Source organism: Sinocyclocheilus grahami, unplaced genomic scaffold (genome assembly GCF_001515645.1).
Source record: "Sinocyclocheilus grahami isolate Dianchi unplaced genomic scaffold, SAMN03320097.WGS_v1.1 scaffold418.1, whole genome shotgun sequence".
Lineage (NCBI taxonomy): Eukaryota > Metazoa > Chordata > Actinopteri > Cypriniformes > Cyprinidae > Sinocyclocheilus > Sinocyclocheilus grahami.
This window is the reverse complement of record NW_015505597.1, coordinates 576,765-594,065: the sequence shown is the minus strand read 5'-3', so window position 1 is coordinate 594,065 and position 17,301 is coordinate 576,765. Positions and strand designations below refer to the sequence as shown.

Sequence of the window (17,301 nt, the reverse complement as noted above, 5' to 3'; positions counted from 1 at the left end):
TACTCGAACCACGGCCTTCTGACTGTGGTGATAGTTCACCACCAAACGCACCGTTTTCTATGTGATGAAAGAAAGAGCAACAGATGTGAAGAATGAGGGAGGTTCATTTAGACATTTAAGACATACTATGTATTAGCTCACCAAAAAAAATTATAACTTTCTTTTCGGTGAAATATCCTTTTCAATAGCTTATATTATAAAAAGAACAATAAAAAGATGTGCTTTGAAAGGAATATTAAAGGAGTTAAATACAACTTTAGCTTTATGCTGTCAACTTACCATAGTAATTCAATTCAATTGTCATTTATCTCAAATTTTTTTATCCAGGAGGCAGTCATGTTGACAGCAGCTACGTTGTATTTAATCTGGATTTTTTTTTTTAATGGAGGAAAAATTTTAAATCAAGAGTAAACCGACCGGATGGTACCTAACATTCAAATGATCTCTTCCTGTACATGACAGCAGTGCAGCAAACTCACTACTTTGTGACTATTTTCATATGCATGATCAAGATAAGATAAGATGCAACACAGATCTCTGAAGTTTCACATGAGAAGTGGGCAAAATTAGACATTATATGCACGTCTGCAGTGTCTTGTAGAGGAAGTATCACACCAACCACAATACACTGCTTAGAGAAGCTTCTTCAGAGAACAGAACTTAAGGTTCCATTGAACACCAATAAATCACATTATCTAATTCAGTTACTCATATGCAAATACTAATATTGCTTTTCAAACATTCAAATAACTCTTGATTTAGGCAGCTAGATGTCATCCTAGCTACATAATAGTAAATAACCTACTGTCAAAGTAGGCACAGAAGACATTTAATGTGTGCCATTTCCTGTATAGTACTGTGGAGACAAACAAGAGCACACCAGAGAAGACTGAGGTGTCACAAAATGGTACACAACACTTCTTTAGCTTTGTTCCACATTTTAGTTAGTGTAATCCAACTTGAAGAAAAACTGTTACTCCACTGTCACATGTTCTCAGACTTATATGGATATGAAACAACAGACACTGCACACTCAGAACACACTGAAAAAAAAAACAAAGTGCTAACTGAAACCGTATACTATATAATAGCACTGGCTAAACAAAGATATGATAAGTGGATACATCTAAGAGTGTGTCTGAACAGGAAGTATTGGACCTGACAATGAAATATCTCAAATCAAACTTAATCTAAACTTGTGGTTTATTAGCTGTTCTTTACATCAAAGGTTTCCATTGGACATAAAATTGCTGTTTATTGTGGCAAATCTCCCCATAATTTGAACTTTCTATACATCAAAGATTCCTGGGGAAAGAACAACTGTATCACAGTTTCCACAACATTATTAAGCAGCACAATCATTTTCAACTGTAGTGTCCTGACATTGTACCTAGTGTTTGATCCAGGACATAGAGTTCCCTGATACCCAGCTCGCTCAGGCACTTGTCCAAGTCCAGCTGTTGGTGGCTGATAATGTCTTTGAACAGCAAGACATGGGCCGGGTCAAACTCGCACTTCTGACAGATCACGGGCACCAGGGTATGCAGGGGGACCAATGGATTTACTCGAACCACGGCCTTCTGACTGTGGTGATAGTTCACCACCAAACGCACCGTTTTCTATGTGATGAAAGAAAGAGCAACAGATGTGAAGAATGAGGGAGGTTCATTTAGACATTTAAGACATACTATGTATTAGCTCACCAAAAAAAATTATAACTTTCTTTTCGGTGAAATATCCTTTTCAATAGCTTATATTATAAAAAGAACAATAAAAAGATGTGCTTTGAAAGGAATATTAAAGGAGTTAAATACAACTTTAGCTTTATGCTGTCAACTTACCATAGTAATTCAATTCAATTGTCATTTATCTCAAATTTTTTTATCCAGGAGGCAGTCATGTTGACAGCAGCTACGTTGTATTTAATCTGGATTTTTTTTTTTAATGGAGGAAAAATTTTAAATCAAGAGTAAACCGACCGGATGGTACCTAACATTCAAATGATCTCTTCCTGTACATGACAGCAGTGCAGCAAACTCACTACTTTGTGACTATTTTCATATGCATGATCAAGATAAGATAAGATGCAACACAGATCTCTGAAGTTTCACATGAGAAGTGGGCAAAATTAGACATTATATGCACGTCTGCAGTGTCTTGTAGAGGAAGTATCACACCAACCACAATACACTGCTTAGAGAAGCTTCTTCAGAGAACAGAACTTAAGATTCCATTGAATACCAATAAATCACATTATCTAATTCAGTTACTCATATGCAAATACTAATATTGCTTTTCAAACATTCAAATAACTCTTTATTTAGGCAGCTAGATGTCATCCTAGCTACATAATAGTAAATAACCTACTGTCAAAGTAGGCACAGAAGACATTTAATGTGTGCCATTTCCTGTATAGTACTGTGGAGACAAACAAGAGCACACCAGAGAAGACTGAGGTGTCACAAAATGGTACACAACACTTCTTTAGCTTTGTTCCACATTTTAGTTAGTGTAATCCAACTTGAAGAAAAACTGTTACTCCACTGTCACATGTTCTCAGACTTATATGGATATGAAACAACAGACACTGCACACTCAGAACACACTGAAAAAAAAAACAAAGTGCTAACTGAAACCGTATACTATCGTCGTGTTCGTATGAGTTTAGTAGGCGGAAAGGTAGATTAGACAGGTAATGCAGGTTTTATCATTTGCTATAGAATATATATATATATATATGAATTTAGAGATTAAAGTTCTCAGAAAGAGGTTTAGCATGCTGAGCAAGTATAACAGCCTGCTCACTTTGTCAGCTAACCAAAGGGTTGACCATCCTGTTCTCTATTCTAGTCAAACATTTCTGAGCTCACATGTGGTCTATGTCTGATATCCTCACGAACATTGAAAATAAATTGTGTTACTCTATTTCTTTACATATCTATACTTATGTACTGTGTGCTTTCAACTGCCCAGTGACAGATTGTACTGTTGTTCTAGCAGAATCAGAGGTCAGAGCCTCTAACTCTGCCCAGAGGTCAGACACGTGGGACAGGAGCAAGAGAGGGGCCAGCCAGCCAGGCTGAGGAAGAAATAATGCATGGTAACTAAAGGTAAGACTCTCATCAAATATTCACACATGAGGGGGAGGAGAAAAGGACACTCGAGAAAGAGAGAACACACACTCAGAGCAGAGCCTGTGAAAGACTTACTGTACCTTTGCTCGAACCCTTTTTATGATCATTCGACCCTCCTGACGCATTTAGCCAGAACAAGATGTCATCATTTAAGAACATTATTACACAAGAGTAAGATCAGTATTACACTTTTGTAAAGTAAAAAGCTATTTTAAAAACACGAACTATACATGAATATGAGTAGCTGATAAATAGCATGGACATAATTTATATTAAATCATTTGTATTTACATTTTCACCTATTTTAATCATTTTCAGCTTTTATCAGTTCACTAATGGGACGATTTTTTTAAAGTACAAATATTTAAAGTATTTTCCAATTGAAAAGGAGGTAATAAAAACGCATGCATAATAACAACACAAATATTAAAGTTTAAAACTGATTTAGATTAAATCATGTGTCACTAGGTCCCTCCTGTCTAGCACTTGGGGTCTTGTTAACTAAAAACTACTGCAATGAAGATAACACTTTTTCATACAATGAGAGCATTTAATATGCTTCCCATACATTGATTTATTTGTGGCGACCGCCACAATATCAAACTGACCGTCACAAATAGATTTTCCAAAAGGCTTTGACTTCGTTGAATAAACATGATATATATAAACATATATATGCCGCCACAAATAGAGTGTAAGTCTGTGGGAAACACTGATATGGCTGATGCAGTTAAACAAGAAGTAGACTGTAGTGTGACATGTGCACTCCGGTGACCTTCAAAGCAAATTATTTACAATATGTGACCCTGGACCACAAAACCAGTCATAAGGATCAATTTTTCGAAATTGAGATTTATACATCATATGAAAGCTGAATAAATAAGCTTTCCATTGATGTATGGTTTGTTAGGATAGGATATTTGGCAATATTTGGCCGAGACACAACTATTTGAAAATCTGGGATCTGAGGGTGCAAAAAAATCTAAATATTGCAAAAATCGCCTTTAAAGTTGTCCAAATGAAGTTCTTAGTAATACATATTACTAATCAAAATTTCAGTTTTAATATATTTACAGTAGGAAATTTATAACATATTTTCATGGAACATGATCTTTACTTAATGTCCTAATGATTTTTGGCATAAAAGAAAAATCTATAATTTTGACCCATACAATGTAGTTTTGGCTATTGCTACAAATATACCCCAGTGCCTTAAAGGCACAATATGTAATTTTCGCCGCTAGAGGGCGCGTATTCAAAATAAATAAAGAGACAAAGGCGTAGTTTGATGACGCCACGACTGAGTGTGGAATCATGGGAGTTGTCGTCTTCATCTCCACAGCCGATGCAATCCGACGGGACTCCGGCAGAAATCATGTTCATGAATGAGCTAATGATTTATTAACGTAGTTGAATGAAGCAGGGTGCGGCTGAAAGCCGTCGAAGCGAAACGAGGCCGCTGAAGGAGCATGACACACGGCTCGAAAGCAGTGGAGCTTTTATTATGCCACAGTCGACCGCTTCCGCTCCTTCCGGTTGTGCGTATGTGGGGAAAAACAGCAGCGCTGTTTTATCATACTAGATACATTTGAAAGTTCTGTTATAATGCTACTCTGTGCGGTCGTCACCGGTCTATTAAAATGCACAACACATTAAAGCTTCTTTGGTGTTTCCATGTTTTCTACAAAACAAAACCGGAAATCGAGGGGTTATGACGTCATTGGCAGGCGACACAATGACACTATGGACACGGTCCGTGTCACTAGTTAAAATTGCTTATTTCTCTGGATTTAAACATTCTTCGAAACATTTGGGATAATGTAAGTACACAAGTCAGCAAAACATATATAACACTGTTCTGGTGTTTTTTTTTATATTTTAATAAAAAAATCTTACATATTGTGCCTTTAAGACTGATTTTGTGGTCCAGGGTCACATATAATGTCTGTCTACAGTAGTGAAGTCTTGCCAATAGTAGAGTAACCAGTTTCATCACAGTTGCTGCTGCCTGCCTAGAATTTAAAGATCTTCAAAAAGTCAATGATACCACCATGAGGTATGAGGTCAAAAACCTTCAGAACACTGTTTCGGAAACCTACCTCTGGCACTTTGGGTGGAGGTTTCCGGATCACTTTGTCCTCCAGCACTCGTTCTTTGATCAGAGCACAGGAGACGTCCAGGGTGCCCAGCAGGGTGTTGGGCTTAAAGATAACGGGCTGAGCATTGGGTGACAACAGCTCCAGAGTATGATATGCTGGATTCAGATGATACTGACTGCACAGATCCACCAACAAATCCATCAGAGCTTTTCTGAAGAGACAAGAGGAGACATAAGGACAGAGAAAGATAGAGTTACTTGACGGTTTAGACTTGTAATTACATCATGTGATTCAGACAGGACTGTGATAGGACGATAGAGAGAGAGAGAGAGTCAGTTTGAATTACAGGTGTTACGTAAAGCAGCAAATTGCTACATGAATGCTGGTCTTAAATGTTTGACTTCACTGACCGATTGTCAGTAATTCAACCTGCATCTACCAAAAATTGTTATGTAGACACTCTTAAAGGGTTTTCAAACACTGCTGATAGACATTTGAATAAAACTGTTTGTTTAAATTCCATGTCATGACTACTATCTATTCTCAGAAAAGAATAAATAAATCAAGAGTTAAATTTGATACTTAGGCCAGCGTTGAGATAATTCATACCCCTTTGTTTGAAGTGTGGTCCCCGAAAAATCTTAGTTTGAAGGGCTGTCTGGCCCTTCCCCTTACCCCTACCCCTCCAACCAAGAGAATCGAGACATGTCTACCCCTCAGTTTTGCGCGTTCACAAAGGGAAAGGGCTAAGGGGTAGAATTGGGATTGGGCCTTAATTTTCAGGTCAAATGTCATTCACTGAAGAATCCAATGTTATTTCAGTCTTTCTTTATTCAAGCTGTACCTGCATGGCTATAAAACAGTTGAAGTTTGAATAGACTGACTTTACATCAGTAAACCACTTTTATGTGTGTGAATGTCCAAATAAATACAAAGTCCAATATGTTTGAATATATTCATTATGTTGCTAACATGCGGAACAATTAATCTAAATATAAATGTCAATTCTTCTGACACTTCCTCATCTCCATGGAAATGTTTTATCACATGGTAAACACTGAATCGTCCATTCTCCAAGCATTATTTTCTTAAGTCTTATAGTTTCAAATAAAAGGCTTCTGGCATCCTAAACTCATACAAATGCCTATAAATGTCAATACTTTCCTTTTAAATGTTGATCAAAATTCAGTAGCAACTGAACAAGTAATAACTAAACTTGTCATAAGGAGCCCGCTTCCAAGTTTCTATGATACTATGGTACTTTCATATACAATAATATATATACTGTATATGTATCTTAGAACTGAAAAAAAAACCAGGAAAAAAGAGCCACAAAAATTTTGTTCTGCAATAACAAACATTGAAAACTCAGCAGAATATGTTATTTTACAGGGTTTGGAAACTGCTGTCTTTTGCGAACACACCCTATTAAAAAGCATTTTTTTTAAAAATAGCCTAATGATCTCCTTCAGGAACTCGAGCTGTGTCCGAAGACGCTATGGGAACGCCCCCAGCGTGACCACGCTCTGAATCACATGTTTAATCAGTACAATTGAAGGGCAAGACGTCATAGGTGGGTGACGTAGCGACCAGGAAGCTATAAAAGCATGTGAGGTGGAACCGGCGTCAGCTTTTTTGTCATTCAGCTAGCGCTTTGTGTGTGTGTACGTTCAGTCTGTTTTGTGAGTCTTATTTGGTGTCGTTTGTCCACAATAAGCTCCAATATGCCTAAAGCAAGTGCTAAGACAAAGCATAAGGGCAATAGCAGATCGCGTTTCAGAATGTGTGTTCCTCCTTGCCCTCTCTGGGATCGGAAGCTCGCTCCGCTGTTTCTTCCCCCTGGACAGAGGGCTTGACCTGCGCCTCTCTTCCTCCAAGTAGGTCGATGTGGAAAGTGTTGAGGATGCACTTTTGGAGGTGGTGACTCGTGCGGTAGCCAAATTAAACATTGAGTGGCGGGGATTGAATGAGCGCGGTTACAGAGCGATGCCCCGCGTGGAACAGACGCTTGCGAGCTATCTGTCCCCTGGCGTGGCATCGTCTCTGAAGGCTCCAGTGCTGCCCACCAAGCCACTGCGTACAACATCAGCGCTGGTGGGCAAGGGGTATGCGGCAGTGGGTCAGGCGGGTGCGTGTCTGCACACTATGGCGGTGTTACAGGCGTACCAGGCTGACCTGCTGAAAGACTTAGACGAGGGAGAGGAGATCAAGTCTGAGAACATCTCTGAGTTAAGAAGGACCGCTGATCTCTCCCTCCGTGCCACCAAAAAGACCAGTCGCGCCATCGGGCGGTCTATGGCAGCAATGGTGGCGGCGGAGAGGCATTTGTGGCTGACCCTGTCAGGTATGAGAGAAAAAGACAGGGTCTGCCTCATGGACGCCCGCTTGCGCCTTCTGGCCTGTTTGGCGACGCCGTCAACTTGCTCGTCGACAGGTACTAGGAGGCCCGTAAACAAGTGGCGGCGTTCCAGCGATTCCTCCCTCATCGATCTCGGGGTACCTCTGCATACCAGCTCCTCATATAGGGAGGCTCAAAAGCAGAGCGCGATAGCCTTTTTCTACGCTCTGGGCCGGGGACTTCAAAGCAAAAACAAGATTTAAGGGCTGTCCTTAAAAGCTAAGAAGTCCTCCGCGAAGAAGTCCTGATGTTGAAGTCTCAGGACTTCTGAGGGCTGCCCCTACTGGGGTGGAGTGGTGTACACCGCATTATACGGTGTCCGTCTCGCCTCAGTGCCCTCGGGAGATCGATCTGTTAGCCCTGCCAGAGTCCCAGGGTGCAGCGGTCTCCAGTGAGCGCTGCTCTCAGTTTCTTCCGACCGGGAACGTAGCGGAGCTGAGAGGCTTGCTACCTCTTCGGAGGTCTTTACAGCAGTTCGATCGGCTGTTCCCTGCCGGTGCGCCGCTCCAGGGCACTGATTTAGCTGCCCCTATTACACCAGAGGTCAGACTCGAGAGACTGATCCCCTTAGTAGACTATTTAGCAGCATGGAAACTACTGCCAAACGTGTCTCAGTGGGTCCTGCACACGATAGAAAAAGGCTATCGCATTCAGTTCGGCTCTCCACCACCGCATTTCAGCAGGGTTGTTCCGACGTTGGTCGGCCCCGAGCAGGCTCTGGTAATGGAACAGGAAGTAAACACTCTGTGACGCCATCGAAGTGGTCCCTCTTCACGAGAAAGAATCCGGGTTTTACAGCCGGTACTTCATAGGTTTGTCACGAAAGATCTAAAAGACGCATACTTCCACATCTCCATCCTTCCCACTCACAGGAAGTTCCTGAGGATTACTTTCGGGGGTGAAGCGTACCAATATCCTGTGCTGACCAGCTGGCCCCCATCTTCACACAGATCTTCAACAGATCACTGGACTGGTTCAGCTCAGCTACCAAATCTGACCTCAGAAGACTTCAGAGGGTAGTCCGGACTGCTGAGCGAATCATTGGTACAACCCTCCCTTCTCTCCAAGAACTGTACTTATCCAGAGTGAAAAAAAGGGCTGGCAAAATCACTCTGAACCCCTCACATCCAGCACACCCCCTCTTTGAACTGTTGCCATCTGGTCGACGCTACAGAGCACTGTGCACCAGAACGACCAGACACAGGAACAGTTTCTTCCCTCAGGCAATCCATCTCATGAACACTTAACAATAACTGTGGAACACACACTATTTATTCACTCATACACTTATTTATCTAACACACATACTCAGTCTACACCTCAAATTTGCACATAATATACAGTACCTGTACATACAAAAACTGTCTATTGTAATATACCTGCACATACAACTGTCAATTTATATATTTTGTATTCCTTATTTACTTGTTCTATTTTTTATTATCTGTGTTTTTTGTTCTGTCACTGTCATTCTGTTACACTTAAACATACCTGGCAATAAAGCTCATTCTGATTCTGATTCTTCTGATATCGTGCTCTTCCTTTCGGCCTTGCACTTTCACCCCGCACTTTTACGAAGTGTATGGATGCTGCTCTGGCTCCGCTGCGACTCCAGGGCATCCGCATACTGAATTACATTGACGATTGGTTGATTTTAGCTCAATTGGAGCAGATGGCAGTTCGACATTGAGATGTCGTTCTTGCTCATATGGGGGAGCTGGGTTTGAGACTAAACGCCAAGAAAAGAGAACATTACAGAGAACCGCTTATCTGGGTGTGGTGTGGGATTCGACCACAATGCAGGCACATCTTTCCCCTGCTCGGATCAAGTCGATCCTCACAGCAGTCAAGAGAGTAAAAGAAGACCAGTTACTCACTTTCAAGCAGTTTCAGAGGCTGCTGGGTCTGATGGCAGCCGCGTCCAACGTTATAGCTTTTGGCCTGCTTTGCATGAGACCCCTCCCCGAGGGGAAACACGCGTCACAAGATCAATGTCACGCGGAAGTGTATTTGTGCCTTAGATGTGTGGAAAGAAACTTGGTTCTTGTCCCAGGGCCCGGTGTTGGGAGCTCCCTGTTGCCGTGTAACGCTAGCGACGGACGACGGTCATGAGTGGCCACCCTGCCCGCAGTCTGTGGAGTGGCCACCATCTCACGTGGCACATCAACTGCCTGGAGATGCTGGCAGTGTTTCAAGCACTCAAATACTTTCTCCCAGACCTAAGAGATAGTCACGTGTTGGTGTGCACCGACAACACAGCAGTGGTCTCTTACATCAACCACCAGGGAGGTCTGTGTTCGCGACCCTTGTACAAGCTGGCGCACCAGATCCTTGTGTGGTCCCAGGGCAAATTCCTCTCGCTGAGAGCAGTGCACATTCCTGGGAGTTCTGAAGCAGATATGGAGAGTTTTTGGCCAGGCTCAAGTGGACATCTTTGCGACTCAGTTGACATCACAATGTCCCCTCTGGCTCTCCTCTGGGACTGGATGCTATGGTGCAGACTTGGCCGAGGCTTCGTCTGTATGCTTTCCGGCATCCCTGCGAGCGCTTGCTTCATTCCTAGAAGTTGACGCCGGTTCCACCTTACGTGCTTTTATAGCTTCCTGGTCGCTACGTCACCCGCCTATGATGTCTCGCCCTTCCATTGGACTGATTACACATGTGATTCAGTGCGTGGTCATGCTGGGGGCGTTCCCATAGAGTCTTTGGATGCAGCGTCTCGTTCCCTTCGGGGAACCATGGTTACATGTGTAACCTGAGATGATTTTTTCCTCAGAAATTCTGTGTTGTGTATTTATATTTTTTAAGGCATAAAACAGTCATTTATTTTTTAATTAATGAAAATTAAACATTTTAATTTGGAAAATAAAGGGGATTTAATATTACAATTAAAACATTGAAGAAATATTGTGTGATTATTCCTTAAAAATAAGGTTTTAACCCTCTGGGGTCGACAAATGCAGATACGCGTTTTGTTGCATCTTCTCCTGATAACGCCGAAAAGAACTTAAATTACACTTTCAGTTTTGATCATACAGATAAGAGCAATACATCAATCGAATCTGTAAAGGGTCTACTTTTATTTGTATACACTCATAACAACAAAACTTTAACAACTGTGCTTTTGTAGAATAACAAAAAAAAACAGGGTGCGTTCTCTGCTATCTCTGTCACCTCTCTTCACAGACACATAAATAAAACAACCCGAATCTCAGCGAATACTTGCCTCAAAGACAAGATAAATATATGTATAGGAAGCTTGAAATGTCTACTTTTAAATTAACCAATTCAAGTCGAAAACAAACAATTTCTTTGTATGTAATCCGTATGAAAGTAAGGAGTGGTCCAGTTTCTCCCGTATCGCCTCATTATAGCTAATGTGTTCCCGCCTCGCTCTGAGCGCGCTGTTCATATGGAAATGAACTGAGGCGAGCCAGGTAATCATGTACACGCCCCCGAGAAATGGCATAAAACGTCAAGCTTCATCATATAATTACTTACTTTTTCTGCGCGTTTGCATGTTGGCACGCTATAGGCTTTTATGTCTAAATTTGGAAATTTCCAAACAGGCTATTGTCAGACTAAATTCAGCTATTCAGAGTGAAATTGGTTGAAATATGAAATATCTCCTTACAGGCCACTATATATATATATATATATATATATATATATATATATAATGATGATATATAGCCTATATAATGATAAATATATATATAATGCTATAGGCCGATATAAACATACATACAATATTATATATATCTTACAAAAATTAGCCATGGTTTTATGTATTTATTTATTTTTTTACAATTTGGATTGTTTAGACTATATTTTTATATTATGCCTATATGGTAATATTATTTGTGGTTGGGATAACACAATAAGTCAATCTTCCTGTATGGGTTTATAGAAATTCTACTTTTGTTATGCCTATATCCCACATGAAAAAATACTATAGTAATTTATAGTCAATACTATAGTGTTTTTGAACCATACTATATAGTAAAGAATATTATACTGCATATATTATAGTTTTTACAACACTTTGTTAATGAATACTACAGTAAACTGCAGTGCATTGTAGTATAATATACCCTATAGTTGTAGAAAACGAAGTACAGTATTGGGTAAAGTCATTTGTTTTTATTACTATAGTTGTTATATTACCACAGCAACTATAAAATTACCACAACAAATTAAATAAAGTACTTTACTGTAGTATGGCATTCTGTTTTCTCATCAAGTACGCATATACTAAGGTACTGTGAAAAATAAATGCTAACATTTGTTTACAACACTTTTTTAGGACTGTGAATACATCACTCTCGCCTTCACCTGCATCTCGCACAGAAAGGGGATGCAGTGCAAAAGAACCTGTGGCAAAGAGAGTAAAAGCAAATAAGCAGCCCACTTGGTCATGGAAAACAGAGGCTGATGTTGACATGGCTCCACAGGCTCTGAGATTCCTGCCCGCACAGGAACCTGGACCACAGCTAAGACCATGTGATGCACACACTCCCATGAGTCTATTCAAAAGGTTTTTTTCTGAAACTGCTGTGTCAACTCTGTGTCGAAACACCAATGCTCAGGCTGCCAGGGCATGTGCAAAAGGCCATAAATATAAATGGACAGACATGAGCATCAGTGAGCTGTACTGTTACTTTGGACTACTCTTCTACATGCCCATGCTGAAGTTGAGGTCCATCAGAGACTATTGGCGGCAGGACAGTCTTTTCTCTGTTCCTTTTCCTGCCACAATCATGTCAAGGGACAGATACCGCACCATTTCATGGAATCTGCACATGAGTCACCCAGATGCAGACCAGGACAATGACAGAAAGAGGGGCACAGCTGAACACGACCGTCTTTTCAGGGTCAGACCCTTCATGGACACTATACGGCATGCATGTAATGTCATGCCAGGCATGTGATGTTCACTTGTGTGTTCAGCTGAAAAGGAACTGTTTCCTAGAGTGGCACAAAGATGTATAGCTATGAATGTGTCTTCTGTACCACTATATGTACCACAGTGTACTGACTGACTGGAAGCAAGTACGCTTTTTTTCTTGGGACCACATAAACCTAATAAACTGCTTAACTGCACTCACAAGTGTATCTCAAGTTATTTTGTGTGATAGTTAAATATATTCTAAATAAACTACAAACAAACAATATATAAACTTATTTTGTCCTCACATTCTTTCTGGTAACTCTTCCCTCTCAGTCACACACCTGACTGAAAGGCTCATTATGCAGCTCATTATGCAGGCCTTTGTCTTCTCAGGTGTGGATCACAGCATTACACATGATTGGGGACACCCTCTCGCATAGAACCTTTCTACACAAAAAGTGTCTTAGAAAATTTTAATCAATATATTGTTTTCTGTGAAGGAGTGAACAGGATAATTTTCACTTCATTTTGTAGCAAAAACTCTAGTCTACCACATCCAGTTCTCAAAAGTCTTGTGAACAAATATTCTGTATGTGTTATGTCTGTATGTGCCTTATTTCAGTGACTTAAAAAATTATGTTTTTCACAAACCACGCATAAATATTGTTTTCTCAAAAACACAAACATGTACTTTCATGCTGCTCACATATTATTGTAGCCCAGTTTGTGCTGAATACAGTGTTATCAGACTTTAGCCATTAATATGTTTTTAAGATACCGAGAAAAAACACAATGTCAGCATGTCAAAACTTCTCCAGGGCCCCAAAACACCCTCAGACCCCAGAGGGTTAATAATTTTAGTAGTAGTAGTAGTAGCCTATTACGTACATTCTACTGAACAATAGTAATATATTTCTGCTGCAATGTCTTCAAGTTAAACCAAACTTTTATTTTGACAGGTTGCCGTGAATACCTTTACATTCCTGTGTTTATATGATATGAGGACCGTTTTACTTAAATGAAATGGTCAAATGCTTATGAAGTGACTCTCAGGGCAGTTCTGGAGATGTTGTTCATGTATTTATGTCCTCATTAATGAGACGGCGGACGTTAATATCACCAGAAGCGTCACGCGCGCTTCAGTACGAGTAGTAAACAAAACCGCGCATCTGCGCCATTCATTAACACACAGAATTCATATTTAAATAGTCGTTTTGCGGCTTAATATTTACAAATACTAATGGGAGTGGGAGTGTGCTCACTTGTGTGTGCGCATCGGGGCAGAACTCGGCTGTGCGCGATGCAGAGAGCGCGACCAAGTAATGTAGAGACAGAAATGACATGCCGTCATGTAAATAAGATAAATAACATAAGGCTATTTAGTTTATAAAAAAAAAGAGGTATAGACCTATTCTATAAGAAAGGTAACTTTAACTGACTTCTGTTGTGATCTGGCGCTATAGAGAAAATAAAATTAACTTTACCTTCAAGGGGGGCGGGGAGTGCCTTTGGGGCAAAAAAAAAAAAGTTACGGACTGCAGCTTTAAGTTAATGTCAGTGCAATGAGCGTATTCACCTGCCATCCACATTGACGGTGGTCTGGTACCCTGAAGGCAGACTGATATGGAGAGCCACAGAGGGTCGAAGCATGTTTTCCTTGCTGTCTCCCCCTGAAGATCCTCCTCCATCAGGAACGGCATTACGGAAGATCCTGCGGGGGGCAGGCTGAGGGGGTTGAGGTGGAGGGGGGGCCTTGGCCTTCATTCTCCTCCTGTTGAATAAAATCAGAGGAGCAATAAGTAAGGATTAGGTTCAATGTTTATGTGGTGTTTAAAGTATGGCAATGAAGTTACACAGAAACGGGTCGTCAGACAATCTCTGCCAATTACTACACAGGATGCATGTATGAGAAAGTTCATACTTAGCCTGCTGTTGGAGGCTGATACTAGAATAAACCTGATATCATAACTGAAAGACTGATTGCTTTTAAATTCAAGGTCACCCTTCAGGCACTATCATACATTATCATAGTACCTGATAAGCGGAATGTATATAATGGGATGCCCTGAAATTCCACCAGTGATATAATACTTGATTGTTTACTGATCATAAACAAATTTATGCATATCAAAGAGCATTTTCTCATTCTCAAAGTGTCAAGTGTTGGTGCATGTCACGCAAAGGTGCCATTATGTTGTCTCAACCTAAAACCCACTGAGAAAACGTGATGATGTGATTCCTTTGCCTCAACCTAATGCCAAAATTAACTGAAAAGAGATGAAGCCATCACAAAACAGTTGTTTATATGATTCAATCAGACTTAAATCAAATGTGAGTATTGTATTTGTATTGTATTTTGACAACCAAGGCTGCAACCTAACAAATTAACACCACCCAAAAGAAAATAATGGCAATGGAAACTGTGCAGTTTTATGACAAATGCATATGAAAACATAGAAGTAGGGGTGCTCCGATCAGGATTTTTGAGCCCGATCACAGAAAGCAGTATCTGCCGATATGATCACCGATACCGATCTTTTTAAAGCCTTCTTTTTATTATTTATAACTATTTATAGTGATGCTCCAATCAGGATTTTTAGCCATTTATTCAGGGCCTAAATTTCATTTTTGAAAATGGGGGGAATTCCCCTCTTAGGTGACTCTTGTGAGAGGGGAAGCAGCTTTCACACAGGAGTCTGCTACTGATCCGTGGCTGTTTATCCATTATTTTGATTTCAAATCCTAACATTGTCACTGAAAATGCTTTTTCAGCATTGCAATTCTTTTTTTACACAGTACAGTAATACAATCTTTCACAGACATGTTTAAACACAATAAATATAAGCAACACATTATTCAATGCTTTTTACTTTTGCATTTACTTATATATTTATATATTAAAGGGTTAGTTCACCCAAAAATGGAAATTAGGCTGTGTTTTACTCAACCCCGAGGCCTCCTAGGTGTATATGACTTTCTTCTTTCAGACGAATCCAGTCGGAGTTATATTCAAAATTGTCTTTGATCTTTCAAGCTGTTTAATGCCACTCAGCGGGTGTTGCATTGCTTCAGTCCAAAAGAACTTAAATAAAAATCGCCCATCCGTGTGCAGTGTGAACACTTTATTAATCCGTTAACATGAGCGCGGAAAAAATACACACCACATACGCACTGCAAACAGAGTAATGTGAACCTGGCATTATGTGTGTGCACTGCGAGTGTGCATAAGTACACGGTCTCCAGGAGAGCATGCGAGCGCTGAATGGTTAAACACGGGCAAGAATTAAAAAGTAATGAAATTTATAAACTTTAGTGATGATGTGAAACTACCCCGATTGTGCAAGTGACAATAACTGTGTCAACTGTACAGCGTGCAGCTGGCTTATAGACAGATGCTATGTGTGGTGATTTGAAGACATTTGCGTATTTTGAGAGAGAGTGCACACGCTGATACTGTTTGTGAAATTACGTCTCACACAAGGTTTTCAAATCACTTTATAAGCTATTTAATTAAGAAATATGAAGGTGAGTACCTCACCTTCAGCATTATAATTATTTCATCTGCGCCGGACAGAGACTGAGACGTGCCGCTGCATGTCATGCCAAACCTCTCATGGCAGCGTCATAAGCTTGAGATTGTTTTTTTTTTTTAGATCTGCCTTTTTAGAGACCGCTGATCAAACATCCCAACGTGATTATCGGCCGATAGTGATCGGTAGCCGATCAATTGGAGCACCCCTACATAGAAGCAGGAGAATGTTTTGCTATGTAATTATATACCGGTAATAGTCAATATGAGCAAGTAGCATAGTGATGGAACAAGCCCTGCTGTGTGTCAGTATAACAACACCAGTGGGTTGACAACACCTTTGGCATCAACAGGGCCGCAATATTTGACGCCTTAGAAGTGAGAATGTGTTGTATCACAACACTAGTTCTGGCATTAATATGATTGCATGTTTGGTTAAGCAGCATATCAATCACCAACACATGAAAGAATTACTTAGTAGCCAAAACGCTGCTATGGCAGACAGAACAAGAAGTAAATACACTGAAAAAATTATGTAGAATGTATTGAAAAAGCTAAGAAACCATATTAACTCAATATTAACTAAAATTGAGTTTGCATTGTTGAGTTAATATAACCATATGGTTGACAACTAGTATAACTATATAAGCACTGGATCAATGTTTCAAATGGTTGGGCCATAAAAAAGACTACAGAACCTTTAAGATCACAATGTACTGTAGGCTCATCATGATGTCATAAACAAGCAGATGTACATTTAAGGAAATATAATCAGTGTTTTCATTAAAGTTGCAATGCTTAAAAGGTCAATGTGATAATATATTATGTCACACTGCAGTAATAAACATAGGCCTATCTTTTTCGAGCCTGAGTCAAGATCACTCTGGTTGATTAGACTGAACTCCTCCTTTCTGACCATAAAAACACAACATTAAAAACTCTATCAGCTGACATTACATAATAAAGTAGAACAGGGGACGGGCAATCTAAAAAAGCAGTAAGAGAATACCTTCAGATAATCAACAACCACGTACACAGAAATCTAGAAATGTCTGCATATCTACATTTCCAAATCACAGATGTGTTTACACACATTACATAGCCAGTCAAAAAATAATCAATGTTAATTAATTAATCAAAACATTTGGAGAGAGAAAAATAAAAGTGTAAACTGAACAGAAAATATTTCAAATCATTAACCTTAATAATACTACTCTCTAAAGAAAATTTTCAAGTTTTTCTTCAAATTA

General features: G+C 40.0%; 1 protein-coding gene across 1 annotated transcript in view; it reads right to left on the bottom strand.

Annotated features, from left to right (window-relative positions):
• cobl (cordon-bleu WH2 repeat protein) overlaps positions 1-17,301 on the bottom strand; it is a 120,963-nt gene that overhangs the window by 61,977 nt on the left and 41,685 nt on the right. The window contains exons 3-5 of the mRNA XM_016232749.1: positions 14,099-14,293; positions 5,234-5,444; positions 1,391-1,619 (exon numbers count right to left, since the gene is read on the bottom strand). Coding sequence (XP_016088235.1) covers positions 1,391-1,619; positions 5,234-5,444; positions 14,099-14,293 — 635 coding nt within the window. The remainder of the gene's footprint in view (positions 1-1,390; positions 1,620-5,233; positions 5,445-14,098; positions 14,294-17,301) is intronic.